The sequence below is a fragment of the Nothobranchius furzeri genome, chromosome 11 (assembly GCF_043380555.1).
Source record: "Nothobranchius furzeri strain GRZ-AD chromosome 11, NfurGRZ-RIMD1, whole genome shotgun sequence".
Classification (NCBI taxonomy): Eukaryota; Metazoa; Chordata; class Actinopteri; order Cyprinodontiformes; family Nothobranchiidae; genus Nothobranchius; species Nothobranchius furzeri.
In genome coordinates this window covers 71,509,168-71,523,915 of record NC_091751.1, presented here as the reverse complement: position 1 = coordinate 71,523,915, position 14,748 = coordinate 71,509,168, and the positions used below count along the sequence as shown (strand labels likewise).

General features: G+C 44.6%; 1 protein-coding gene across 2 annotated transcripts in view; it reads left to right on the top strand.

The window, feature by feature from the left end:
- The window catches only part of znf644a (zinc finger protein 644a), a 31,415-nt gene that overhangs the window by 10,607 nt on the left and 6,060 nt on the right, over positions 1–14,748 (top strand). For both annotated transcript variants that reach the window (XM_015976062.3, XM_015976061.3), the window contains exons 2-4: positions 6,322–8,731; positions 13,430–14,005; positions 14,594–14,719. In XM_015976062.3, coding sequence (XP_015831548.3) covers positions 6,331–8,731; positions 13,430–14,005; positions 14,594–14,719 — 3,103 coding nt within the window. In that variant the 5' untranslated portion in view covers positions 6,322–6,330. The remainder of the gene's footprint in view (positions 1–6,321; positions 8,732–13,429; positions 14,006–14,593; positions 14,720–14,748) is intronic.

Below are 14,748 nucleotides of genomic sequence, written 5' to 3'. Positions count from 1 at the left end.
TACAGGTCCTTCTCAAAAAATTGGCATATTATGAGAAAATTTATTATCATCTGTAATGTACTGATAAACATTAGACTTTCGTATATATTAGATTCATTACACACAACTGAAGTAGTTCAAGCATTTTATTGTTTCTAATATCGATGATTGTGGCGTACAGCTCATGAAAACCCAAAATTCCTATCTCAAAAAATTGGCATATTTCATCCGACCAATAAGAGAAAAGTGTTTTTAATACAGTAAAAGTCAACCTTCAAATAATTATGTTCAGTTATGCACTCAGTACTTGGTCAGGAATCCTTTTGCAGAAATGACTGCTTCAGTGCGGCGTGGCATGGAGGCAACCAGCCTGTGGCTCTGCTGAGGTGTTATGGAGGTCCAGGATGCTTCGATAGCGGCCTTAAGCTCATCCAGAGTGTTGGGTCTTGTGTCTCTCAACTTTCTCTTCACAACATCCCACAGAGTCTCTACGGGGTTCAGGTCAGGAGAGTTGGCAGGCCAGTTGAGCACAGTAATACCATGGTCAGTAAACCATTCACCAGTGGTGTTGGCACTGTGAGCAGGTGCCAGGTTGTGCTGAAAAATGAAATCTTCATCTCCATAAAGCTTTTCAGCAGATGGAAGCATGAAGTGCTCCAACATCTCCTGATAGCTAGCTGCATTGACCCTGCCCTTGATAAAACACAGTGGACCAGCACCAGCAGCTGACATGGCACCCCAGACCATCACTGACTGTGGGTACTTGACACTGGACTTCAGGCATGTTGGCATTTCCCTCTGACCAGTCCTCCTCCAGACTCTGGCACCTTGATTTCCGAATGACATGTAAATTTGCTTTCACCCGAAAAAAGTACTTTGCACCCCTGAGCAACAGTCCAGTGCTGCTTCTCTGTAGCCCAGGTCAGGCGCTTCTGCCGCTGTTTCTGGTTCAAAAGTGGCTTGACCTGGGGAATGCGGCACCTGTAGCCCATTTCCTGCACACGCCTGTACACGGTGGCTCTGGATGTTTCTACTCCAGACTCAGTCCACTGCTTCTGCAGGTCCCCCAAGGTCTGGAATCGGTCCTTCTCCACAATCTTCCTCAGGGTCCGGTCACCTCTTCTCGCTGTGCAGCGTTTTCTGCCACACTTTTTCCTTCCCACAGACTTCCCACTGAGGTGCCTTGATACAGCACTCTGGGAACAGGTCAAAAAGACCTCGTAGGACTCTTTCTTACGCTTGAAAGTATCCCTAAGCCCCTGTGTCCTCCAGCGGTTTCAGGGGTTGCTGCCACACTAGGCACAGATGACCCTGTGGCCACATCTCTGGTCGGCTGCCTCAACAATGGAGGCACGTAACAGGGCCCATTTGGACTCAATGTCCCCCACCTCCACTGGAATGTTTTGAAAGTTCTGTTGGAGGTACTTCCCGAGGACTCTCAGTAAGTGCAGCTGCTGTTGGGCCTTCTTGATGACCGCTGAGATGTTTTCCGCCCAGGAGATGTCAGCAGAGATGAGGACACCAAGGAACTGGAAGGTGTGGACCCTCTCCACACACTCCCCGTTGATGTAGAGGGGGGCCAACTCGGTGCTGTGTCTCCTGAAGTCGACAATAAGCTCTTTGGTTTTCTTGGTGTTCAGGGACAGGTTGTTTTCTGAACACCATGCTGCCAACTTCAGGACTTCCTCTCTGTACTCTGCCTCGTCTCCCTTCGAGATGAGTCCGACTACCGTGGTGTCATCAGCAAACTTGATGATGAGAGTTATTGTGGGTCGGACTGCAGTCGTGGGTGTACAGAGAATACAGGAGGGGGCTCAGCACCCAGCCCTGTGGGGAGCCGGTGCTCAGTGTGCGAGTGGAGGAGAGATGAGGGCCGAGTCTCACAGTCTGGGGCCGGTTTGTGAGGAAATCCTTTATCCAGGCACATGTGAGAGGAGGGAGGCCAAGAGTGACCAGTTTGTTGATGAGGATGTCCGGGATGATTGTATTAAAGGCTGAGCTGTAGTCCACAAAGTGCATTCGGACGTAGCTCTGCCACTGCTCTAGGTGACTCAGCACAGCGTGGAGGGCTGTGGCAATGGCGTCTTCTGTGGATCTGTTTGCACAGTATGCAAACTGGTGGGGGTCGAATTCTGGGGGGAGGTGATCCTTTATGTGCTGAAGGAGTAGTCTCTCAAAGCATTTCATGATTACCGGTGTGAGGGCCACAGGGCGGTAATCATTTATGCTGGAGATGGGAGACTTCTTCGGTACTGGGATGATTGTGGCTGATTTTAGACAGGACGGGATGGCTGCCTGATCCAGTGAGAGGTTGAAGAGTCTGGTGAAGATGAGGGTGAGCTGGTGTATACATGCTCTTAGTACTTTGCCAGGTACTCCGTCTGGACCGGCCGCCTTCCTGGGGTTCACTGCTAGGAGCACATGTCTGACATCGTGCTCCGTTACAGTGAGTGGAGCGGAGTAAGAACCAGGTGAGGATGAGGATGGTAGCAGGGCTGAAGCAGATGAGTGTTGCTGCTGTGGTGTTTCAAAGCGGGCAAAGAAGCTGTTTATTTACTCTGCCAGCTGCACACTCAGGTTTTCTGTTTTCACAGTGCTGCTTCTGTGGTTGGTGATGTCTTGCATTCCCTGCTACACCTCTCATGTGTTGTTGCTGGACAGGTGGGACTCGATATTCCTTTTGTGGTCTGGCTTGGCTTTTTTAATCCCCCTTGTCAGGTCAGCTCGAGCAGCCCTGTACAGAGCTCTGTCACCTGACCTAAAGGCGGCATCACAGGCTTTGAGGAGTGAGCAGACCTCGCTGGTCATCCAGGGTTTTTGATTTGGAAAAACCCGAATGCTTTTGTCCACTGTCACTTTTGCAGTACAGAACTTGATGTAGTCCAGTACTGATCCTGTGAAAGTTTCTAGGTCCTGGTGTTCAAATATGTCCCAGTCTGTCTCTGTGAAGCAGTCTTGTAATTTGTGGAGAGCATTTTCCGGCCAGGTTGTAACGGTCCTTGTGGTGGGCCTGGCACTGCGCCTGAGGGGGGTGTAGGCTGGGGAGAGCAGGTCGGACTCGGACTGACCGAGGTGGGGGAGGGGTATGGCTCTATATGCATGCTTGATGTTGGAGTAAACATGATCTAGAGTGTTTTTTCCTCTGGTGGGACATTTGACATGCTGATAGAACTTTGGGAGTACAGTCTTTATGTTGGCCTTGTTAAAATCACCTGCAATAATGTCAACCCCATCTGGGTGGGCCCGCTGCTGTTCGTTAATGGTGTCCAGCAGGATAGAGAGCGCCGTGTTTACGTTGGCATCGGGTGGGATGTACACAGCCGTGGTGATCACTACTGTTAGCTCTAGGGCTGCTCAATTAATCGAATTTTAATCACGATTACGATCTGAGTTTTGAACGATTATAAAAAACATAACAAGCCGATTATTTGCTCCTCCCACTTGCGCTGCCCTGAGTTACAAATGAAGCGCTCCTCCAGTGTTGCCAACTTAGCGACTTTGACGCTATTTCTAGCTGATTTTCAGACCCCCTTCTTGACTTTTTAATCCTAAAAGTACCTAGCGAACACCTCAGAAACATCTCTGGTGACCCTTAGCTACTTTCTGGATAACTGTCGTCAACATTTCCTGCAGGTTAGCTAAACACTCCGCCTGTGCTCCGGACAGTTCTTCACAACATTAGGAAAGGGAATGATGTAATGATGTGTTGGTCGCTAAAGACAGCTCTCGGAGCCGGCTCCCTGTTGGATTAACCAGAGTGAGTGACACACACACCGCACCTGCGGACTCCTGAGCCGCTAAAAACAGCTAAATGTGCGCGTGCAGCACGCTAAACACACGTGCAGCTTGCCCCGATTGCTGTGAGACCGGGTTGGGGGGTGGGGGGTGCAGCTGTGGTCGGGACAATTATTACATTAACTGATGGGCCTGTAAATAAATAGTTTATAAATAAGGTAGAAATAAGTTCCTCACGCTGATAACTAATCTCTCTGAGGACACGGTGCTACAGCACCTTGACACGACTCAATAAATGTTATGCAACATTTTGTGAACATCAATTTATTTGCATTTATTTGTTATAAATGCCACTGTATAATTCTTGCTGTCAGTATTTGCAAGATATTGGTATTTGGTTCTGTACTGGTTAGACTCAAGGTCTACAGCCCTTGGGTCATAGACTATGAGCTATAAGTATATTGGTCTTTTTATCCTGGGAATCAGGAGTTCTTTTAGTGATCATCTTGTTTCTTATTTTTGTCCTGATTGTGCCCTGAGCAGTTTTATGACTGAATAAAAACAAATAAAATCAACATAAATTGAAAAATCGTCCCAAATAATCGTGATCTCAATTTCAGTCACCATAATCGTGATTATTATTTTTGCCATAATCAAGCAGCCCTAGTTAGCTCTCTCTGTAGAAAAAAAGGCCGGCATCTCACCGACATGCACTCGAGGTTCTGGGAGCAGTGACTGTTCATAATTGTCCCGTTGTTACACCAGCTTTCATGCACGTAAATACAGAGCCCTCCCCCCCGCTCTTACCGGAGTCCTTTGTCCTGTCCCAGCGGAGCAGAGTGCGGCCTGCTAGCTGAACGCTAGCATCGGGTATTCCCGGGTGAAGCCAGGTTTCAGTAATAATCAAGGCACAGCAGTCACGAACATAGCGATTTCCCACTAGTTGTAATTCCAGGTCGTCCGTTTTTTGTACAAGGGATCTAGCGTTGGAGAGATAGAGGCTCGGCAGAGGTGGCTTGTGTGGTTTGTTTTTTAGCCTCAGCATGATGCCGGACCTGCGGCCCCGCTTTTGCTTCCTTTCCTTCCGTCTGCGCCTCCGCTTAGTCCCGATAACAATCCACGGGGAGCCCGGTGGTCTCGCTACATGATCTGGGATGTTGTGCGTGCGAAGGAAGTCCAGTGAAACGGATGTTTGATGCTGGTCACCAATGTCTATGAGGCTCTGGCGGGTGTAGCAAACTTTGAAAGTAGAGCCGATTGTGCAGAAAAAAATAAGAAATACATACAAACTAAGCAAACTAAACAAAAAAAAGGAGTACTGAGCCGGAGATTCGTAAGCCGCTGCAACCGTGTGCGCCGCCATCTTGCCTTGAGAGCACAGAGAATATGTTTGCTGGAAGAGAAATTTAGATTTTTCTCTTTGTTTAATTTTGTATTTGTAGTTTGATAGTGACGTATAAACGGCTAGTATTAAACATGGTTATAGTGTTTCAAAGAAGCCTTGTCTTTGTTTTCCTGCAGTGACCACCATTGTGGCAACATGTTTTTCTTCTGAACAAAGACTACTGGGTATCTTTTATGAGTTTTAGTAGGAAAAGGAATGAATCGCTGCTACGACTGGATGCACTCTGAGGCAGCATTTGCTCATTGCCAGAGGCCGCACGATCCATTTATCCCTGTCGGAAAAGGCGTTATTTCAACTTTCATTTTGGAACTAGTTGTCTTTGAAAACATAGTAATTATAGTTTGTATTTTAAAATATCAAGTTTTTATCGAACTCAAGTTGTTTCAGTTGTCATCAAGCATCCAAATGTTTGCTAGGTTTTAACACCATTTTCAGTGAAAATATGTCATAGCTCAACTAGTAAGACACCTGACTTACACGCGGAGGACCTGGGTTCGAATCTAGGCCGAGTTATCAGATTGTTATTTGGAGGTATTAATTTTTTTCTCCATTATATTTTTTTTACAGTTATAAGACGCTCAAATTTTAATTTTTAAACATCCAAATGAGACGCGCCGAAATACATTTAATTCACGACCAGAAAAAGCATCTGTTCAACTTTCATCTTGGAACTTAATTTTTTAACCATGATGTGACATGTCATTTGGAATCGTAGTATGTCCAAGGAAGGTCCCGTCTTTCTTTATGAAACTCCCCAAAACAGCTTTCTGTTGGTGGCGGTGGCAGGAGAACAGTCTGCACTTAGCAAGGTAAGATGCCGGTGTGCTGCTAAATCAAAGTCTATCATAGTAGAGCCCTTCTAGCCAAGCAGAAAGACGGGATCTTCCTTGGACATACTAGGATTCCAAATGACGCATCACATCATGGTTGAAAAATAGTTCCAAAATGAAAGTTGAGCAGACGTCTTTTCTGCCTAAATATCGCTTGTGCTCTTGCAAGAAAACATGTCACTTACAAAAAGGGTCAGAACAACACTTTTTAATATATTTTTCTAATATTATTTTCATGGCCTAAAAAGACTTATATAGACATCCATGTTATTAACAGGGTATGACTCCTGTAAAATGTGTCTGCTGAATATTAAGCATAGTTGGTTGTTTCTTAGTTGTCTTTGTCTAAGAGATGTATATTTTTCTTTTCAGGTCACTGCTATGGAAATGTCATGTGTGACAGGTGTTGATGAAGATGAAAAAGATGCTGATTCAGAAGTCAGTACCCACTCACAGGTGCAGAGACATGTAATGGCACAAGACTCTGCCTCTTGCACCTCTTCCTTTGGCAAGTCCTCTTTAAATCAAAGCATTGTTCTCGATGTCCTGTCAAGCACAGACATCTTATCTCCGGTTGGCTTGGAGAATGGGCCCTCTCTGCATCAGGCTACACAAGACCATGAATTCAGCAACATCTCCTCTGAGAAAGAGGAGGAAAAGTCCATTACCCCACTAAAGACTGTACAAGAAATAGACAATGCTGGAATTTGGGGGTTTGATATAGAATCGCCTGAGAACTCATTGGATAATTTCAGTAGTGCCATTGACCTCGACTGGGACCCTCACAAAGAGTTTATGCGGTTTCTTTGGGAAAATCATGATTCCCCCGGTGAAGAGCCTAAAGAGGAGGTCTCTACTGCCAGCCTCCAAAGGAGAAGAAAGCGAAAAATGGACATGGTTGTTATGGTGGACCCTTCAGAAGACCTGTACCCAAATCCAAGTCCAAAGTCATCTGACGACTCATCTGATGTTGAAGGCCAAGAGGACTCCTCTCCAATAAAAGTCAGAAATTCACACAAGCTTTCCACACCACAGCCGTCACCCACAGAAAACAATTCTAAGTTTCCAAATGGTTCTATAAATGCCATGAATGACATTTTTTACAAGTCACCTAAAGGAAATTCCCACAAGAATAGTATAAATAACAAACTTTCATCGGTGAAAGGAGGGCTTGCTGTAAATTCTCATTCAGAGAAGAGGTCATTTCGTTACCCCTGCTCAAAATGTAAGCTCACGTTCAAGAAAGAGCACCGCTTGCTTTTTCATATGAAGTCTCATGAGGACCCTCCTAGTTTTTCACCAAAGCCTTTTATGTGCAGAGAATGTGGCCAGTCTTTCAAAGAAAGCAGTGCACTAATTGATCACATGTCCATCCATGAAAAGAAAAGAATACGACTCAGAGAAGAAGTCAAAGAAGTTAAAGATAGGAAGAAAGAAGAGAAAAACAAAATGCTGTTCTGCCCTCAGTGCTCCTTTGGAACAAGCTCTCCCAACACTTTTGTTCAACATGCAAAAACCCACGAAAAGGACAAAAGAATATTTAGTTGTGACAAATGCAGCTTTAGGTCTCAGAGTGCTGGTGATCTTAAAAAACATGATATATTGCAGCACACTGTTATTACGGTTAAAAAGCAGATCCAAAGTAAAGACTCTGAAATATTCCCCTGTGCCATGTGTTCATATAAAGCTTTTGGTGAACAAGTTTTTCAGAATCACCTAATGCTGCGTCATCAGATGACTTTGAATGAATATATAGAGGTACAGCACAGTGAGAAAGATGCACCACCATCTAGGGAATCGTCTCCCGTTGAGGACTCAGGGCTTACATCTAAATTATCAATACAAAATCAAACCTCTTCTCAGAGAGATTGTTTAGTAGATGAGTCTGGGAGCCTGTCAGACTTGTTTGAAAATAGCAAAGTTAAGAGAAGTCCCAAGTCTCAAGTAAAAGAATCAAAACTTGACAAATCCATCAATGTTCTTCTATCTCGTCAAAGCAATGGAAAGAAGACTGCTGAACAGAAGAATGAAAGCAATAACTGCATCGCCCAGAACTCCAAAAACAGTTGTGATGGCTCAACAGAAACGATGTCAGTCAAAGTTGAATATTCAGATGGGTCACTAAATGGTCCTAAGTTAAACATAGATAAGTCATCAGTCAAAAAGTCACCATCTAAAAGGAAAATGTCTACCCCGTATCGTAACACTTCGGAGCAAGACTCGTGCTTCGATTTACCAAGATCTTTACCAAGTCCCAATACATTAAATCAAGAAGATGCAGAAGATTGTGATGAAACAGAAATGTTCCCTGGTAATGATTCAGAATCCAGTAGCAACCATTTTGACAGTGGCATTAAAAAAGAAAGAAAACACATAATATACACCTATAGTAGAAGGATGTCAATGAGAGGTGCTTTACAGGCATCTAAAAAACTGTTTGAGAAAATAAAGACTGAAGAGCAAGAACTGAATGACCCTGAAATCAAAGAAGAATCCATAGAAACTGAAGTTTTTCAAGAAAACTTTGAGTCCCACCAGATACCACTGGGGGAGTCTCCCACAAATGATTTGTTAGAGTTGGACACAGACGGAAAGAACTGTCCTTACTGTCCTGCCATTTTTGAGTCAGGTGTTGGACTGTCCAACCATGTGCGAGGACATCTTCATAGAGTTGGACTAAGCTACAATGCACGCCATGTTGTGCCTCCAGAGCAAGTGGCTTACCAGGATAGACGGCCACGTATTCGACGCAGGTTTTCAGCTATTCGCCGATTGAGAAAAGGTACTGAAATGTGTGTGTATGTCTATATATATATATATATATGTGTGTGTGTGTGTGTGTCTATATATATATATATATATATATATATATATGTGTGTGTGTGTGTGTGTGTGTGTGTGTGTGTGTGTGTGTGTTTAAAATGACCTGTGTTGGTTGACGCAGCTCTGCAGTATCTCGTGGACATCGGAGGCAGTTCCACTAGATTAGCAGACTGGGGTGGTGGTCCCTCTATTTAAAAAGTGGGCCGCAGGGTGTGTTCCAACAACAGGGAGGTCACACTCCAGCCTCCCTGGTAAGGTCTATTCAGGCTTTCTGAAGAAGAGGGTCCATTGGATTGTCAAACCTCTGTTTCATCAGGAACAATGTCATGTTTGTCCTGGCCGTGGACAGCAGTCGCTCAGGAGGTAGAGCGGGTTGTCCAGTAATCGGAAGGTTGTAGGTTCGATTCGGGCTGCGACCAGAGACTTTTGCTGTTGTGTCCTTGGGCAAGACACTTAACCCGCCTTGCTTGCTGGTGGTAGTCAAAGGGACTGGTGGTGCCAGTGTTGGGCAGGCCTCACCTCTTTCGGTGCACCCCAGGGCAGCTGTGGCTACATTGTAGCTCATCATCACTACTGTGTGCATGTGTGTGTGACTAGGTGAGTGACTGATTCTGTTGTGAAGCGCCTTGAGGGTTGTAGAATCCTAGGAAAGCACTATACAAATGCCATTTACCATTTAACACTGGGCCAGTTCTGTACACTTAGGCTGACCTGGAGGGTGTGTGGTAGTTCACACAACCAATCTACTTGTTCTTTGTGGTTTTGGAGAAGGCTTTCGATCGTGTCCCGTGGTGGTGCTGTGGGGGGAAATCCAGGAGTATGGGGTACCAAGCCCTTTGATACGGGCTGTTAGATTCCTGTATGACTGGTGTCCTCATTGCCGTAAGAAGCAGTAAGTCAGGCTCGCTCCCAGTGGGAGTTGGACTCCGCCAAGGCTGCCCTTTAACACCAATTCTGTTCATAACTTTTATGGACAGAATTTTTAGATGCAAGCTAGGTGTCGAAGGGATCCGTTTTGGTTGCCTAAGGATCAGGTCTCTGCTTTTTGCGGACGTAGTGGACCTGTTGGCTTCATCAGACGGTGATCTCCAGCTTTCACTGGAGCGGTTCGCAGCTGAGTGTGAAGCAGCTGAGATGAGAATCAGCTCCTCTAAATCCGAGACTATGGTCTTGAATCGGAAAAGGGTAGAATGCCTTCTCCAGGTCAGGAATGAGGTCCTGTTTTAATTAAAGGAGTTTAAGTATTGGGGTCTTGTTCAGGAATGAGGGAAAGCTGGAGCATGAGATTGATAAAGTGGATTGGTGCTGCATCTGCAGTGATGCGAGTAGGGCTGCAGCTATCGAATGTTTTTGTAATCGAGTACTCTATCGAATCTTTTATCGATTAACCGAGTACTCTATTGAATCTTTTATCGATTAATCGAGTACTCTAATAAATGACCCTTTTGTGTTTGTAAACCATTATATCACATAGCATGTTATAAAATATGAAAGACCTCTTAAAATAAGAAAGCATTTGCCAGTTATTCTTCAAGTTTAAATTCAAAATTAGTTTTCAGAACTTCAGCACTTCAACTTTACTTCACAGTAAACAAACGCCTGTGCAAAAAATAAGTACACAACCTGAGCCGATTTCACCCTCGTGCGAGAAGTAGCGCTGCGAGCGGCTGCGGCCCAAACAGCACCGGAACCGCTCACGGCGCATGCGCAAACATGGCTCGCCAGCTGTTTCCCTACTAACACACGTCCGTTTTAATCTCTACACTTTTTTTCCTCACACAATAACAAGGATTGTCGAGAAAGCATGTTTGCCGTGGTTCTGTCAAATTATACTGTTCACAAAACATTTACTTTCTTTTGTTTTCCTCATAAATACCTGTGTCCTCCTGCAGCAATCCCGGGGACAACAGACATCAATAACAACACAGTAGAAAGTCCGACGTGTTGTGTAAAAACTGCTATTTTTAGCACATTTTAGGTCAGACGTGTTGCTACCAGAAGCACAATGTGAACTAAAACTGAGTGTTACAGATGAAAAAGTGGCACAGAGTCCGCAGAATATATAGCGGACCTCCGAGTCCGCTTGCAGAAGTGACTTTTACATGTGTAAACACCTTACGACGTGAAAAATGGTCCCACACCTTTGACATATTCTGTCTTTTTCGCACTCCACCGGGGTCCACGTCGTCCGCCATGGCTTAAGAGAAAGTTAAGTTACATTTGCATGTGCATTCAGTGCAGTGTGTATGTGCGTCACTTATTTCAGTCCGAGTGAAACATGACCCCGGGCGATTGCAAAGCCATGAATTAAACATGAGTTAAACGAAGCCTCGAGGCAGAGAATTTGATTCGAGGCTTTTTTGTTCTCGAATTATTCGAGGTACTCGAGGAATCGTTTCAGCCCTAGATGCGAGCATTGTACCGATCTGTCATGGTGAAAAGAGAGCTAAGCCGGAAGGCAAAGCTCTTGATTTACTGGTGGATCTACGTTTCAACCCTCACTTATGGTCATGAGCTTTGGGTAGTGGCTGAATGAATGAGATCCCAGATACAATCAGCCAAAATGAGTTTTCTCCGCAGGGTGTCTAGGCTCTCCCTTAGAGGTCATCTGGGAGGGGCTTGAAGTAGGTCTGCTGCTCCTTCACATTTAGAGAGGCCAGTTTAGGTGCGCGCGCTCTGTCTTCTCGATCCCCAGTGAGTCGTGGAGGATGGCTGCTTATACTGAGCCAGGATCCTCTGGAGGTTTCTTCCTGTTAAAAGGGAGTTTTCCTCTCCACTGTCGCTGCATGCTTGCTTAGTATGAGGATTGCTGTAAAGAGTCTGACACTAGTCAGTGACTCGATGCAACCTGCTGGGTTCCTTATGAAGGAAACTTTTTACTGGTTGGCTTAATGAACTGGCCTGTATTGAAATGTTTACTGTGTGAAGGTCCTTGAGACGACTCTTGTCGTGGTTTGGCGCTTTATAAATAAACTGAATTGAATTGAGTGGCTGGGCTCTCCCTTAGAGATAGGGTGAGAAGCTCGGTCATCCATCGGCTCGGAGTAGACCCGCTGCTCCTCCACATCGAGAGGAGCCAGCTGAGGTGGCTTGAGCATCTGGTCAGGATGCCTCCTGGACGCCTCCCTGGTGAGGTTTTCCAGGCACGTCCAACTGGGAGGAGGCCTAAAGGTAGACCCAGGACGCGGTGGAGGGACTATGTCTCTCACCTAGCCAGGGAACGCCTTGGGATTCTCCCAGAAGAGCTGGTCCAAGTAGCTGCGGAGAGGGAAGTCTGGGCCTCTTGACTTGCACTGCTGCCCCCATGACCCAACTCTGGGTAAGCGGTAGAAAATGGATGTATGGATGGATGGATATAAATAAGTCGTTACTAAGAGGTGGTGGTTGGAATGTAGATCAACTTAATCAACCCTCTCTTTAAAATAAGCAAATTAAACATCCAGCAACCCAGTCCTGGGTGACAGAATTTGCTTTACAAACTATTAGAATAAATGCATGATTAAAAACTAGTTACCCAATAAATAGTAGGTCTTCAACCAAGAGTATGACTTAACAAGCAAGTCAACCCTAAATCAACCTTTTTTGCCAACAAATGTTATAGTTGAGTGTCTAATAGTGCTGTAGTAGATGTGTAATTGTTTTTGCATTTTAGTACATCTTATTTAAAAGTTAAAAGGCACCCTATTCAGGTTGAAACGGCACACTTCATGTAATTTGAAACAGCCATTGCTATTGGCTAGGTCAGGGTTCTCAACCCTGGTCCTCAGTGCCCCCTGTCATGCCTGTTTACAATGTCCATTCTTCAAGCACACCTGTTTTACAGCTTGGTACCAGTAGCCTTGGGAAACTCATGAGCCATATGTTCAAAACGATATGGCTCAGGGTCACTCATCTCTTCATAAAGCCTCCCTCTGGTGACTGCTTTGAGGCAAAGGAGCTAGTGTCCCTATCAGTTTCTAGGAAGTGCTGCCTTTATTTCGTCTGAGTCATGTGTATTTGTGTGTGTTAGCTCTACTTGTGAGGTGTGTGTGTGTGTGTGTGTGTGTGTGTGTGTGTGTGTGTGTGTGTGTGTGTGTGTGTGTGCGTTAGCATCTCCATCTAAGCAGATTGAATGTTTGTGCGTGCTTATTAGTGGTTCCGTTCTCCAATGCAGTTTCACTGAGCATGGAGTGAGCGTAGCAGTCCTCGTCACTCACTGTCGCAATTCTGCCCTCCTGGTACACCAGGAAACACCTCCTTGTGGTGCATTTTTCAAACAGGCAGTGTGGGTGCAGTAAGACTATGGTAGGGGGGTGACTTGCTCTTTAATGAGATGTTCTTTGGTTCTTGATGGCCGAATCATTACTGGTAGATCAAGCCAGACTTGTCTATGGTCACCAGGAAGGTGCTCCACCTGTAAGAGGTATCCCAACATTCTACAATGGGGATTGGATATAAAGCTGTTCAATATTTGGTGTTGTTATTTTTAACAGTTTAGCTGATTTTAAGACCTTTATCCTCATTTTTGTAACTGAACCAAGCACAGAACAAGTATTAATAACATGGCTGTGAGGTGGTATTCATGACAAGTATACACTGTAATTTTGTGTGTGTGTGTGTGTGTGTGTGTGTGTGTGTGTGTGTGTGTGTGTGTGTGTGTGTTTGTTCTTTCCTCCAGCACTACAGCTAGAGTCAGATTCGGAGACTGTGACTGACCTCCACACTTGTCCGCTCTGTGGGGATGCGTTCGATAACAGGACGGGGCAGTCTAACCATATAAGAGGTCATCTGAAAAAGCTTGGGAAAAATTTTGCTTCAAAGAGCAAATCCCCAATCATTTTACTGCATGAGTTGATGCGAGACAAAAAGGAATTTCAACAAGCCCTTCAGATTCTGGGAAGAAGACGAAACCATTTTCATTATGGTGCTTCACCAAAGCTGCCCATCACTAATCGCTTCACCTCTTCTCAGACCAGATTCCCCAAAAGTCATTCCATCCCAAGTGTTCTCACGGACACCAAACCACTGATGCCCACATTTACTTTATCTGACATTAAGTCTGAAAATGGGCAGTTGGAGAAGATGGGTGTTAAAAATTCTCTCTCAGGCACAACTGCCTTAATAGGGATTCTGAAAAAAAGGAAGTGTCAAGAAGACGCCAGACTAAAAGGATCAACTCCGATCTCAAGAAATGAGTCAACGGTTTCTTCAAATAGTGAGCACAGTTCAGGATCACTGCCAAACTCTCCATCTGGTAAGCAACGTCCTCAGAAAGGTAAAAGGCAGAATTCCTTCAAAGGAATTCCCTGATGTTGTCGACGTTATTTTCTAACAGAAGCTATGTTCTTACACTTATTTGATTCTCTTGAATCACACAGGTAAGGTTTGGAACATTTAGCGTTGACTTTATTTTTATGCACTGCCAATTCATTATTAAATATTTCAATACATCACATCAACTTTAATGATAATTTAGCAATTTTTTAATTTTGTTGTTTTAGACGAGCTCATTTTCAATGCAGGTTTTGAAATTACGTCAACACAACATTTTTATATCAAACATCAGTTAATTGGCTTCGTGCAACGATATGTCTATGATTGTATAGTGATTAAAGTAATTGCTGTGGTAAAATTTGAGAAGATTGCACAAAAACTGTCATTGCAGATTTAAGTTTTTGCACAGACACTCATCAACGATAGATGAATGGTCGAACTCCTGAACGTTTTTTGCAGTTCAGAGATATGTAGACTGGCTTCAGCTATGCTCAGATCTTAGTCATGTCCTAAGATCAATGTAATGTACTTAGGAAAATGTTATTACATTTTGTGTCTTTTTTTGCAGAAAAGGGTGAATTCAACAGGAAGATGTGCATTCATTGCAATGCAACTTTCCACAGCGGAGTTGCCCTCTCCAATCACCTCCGGGCATATGCAAAAAGAAAAAGGATCGCCTTACAAGAGGGAACCAGTAAGTATTGTCACCAACACTAGTAGGCC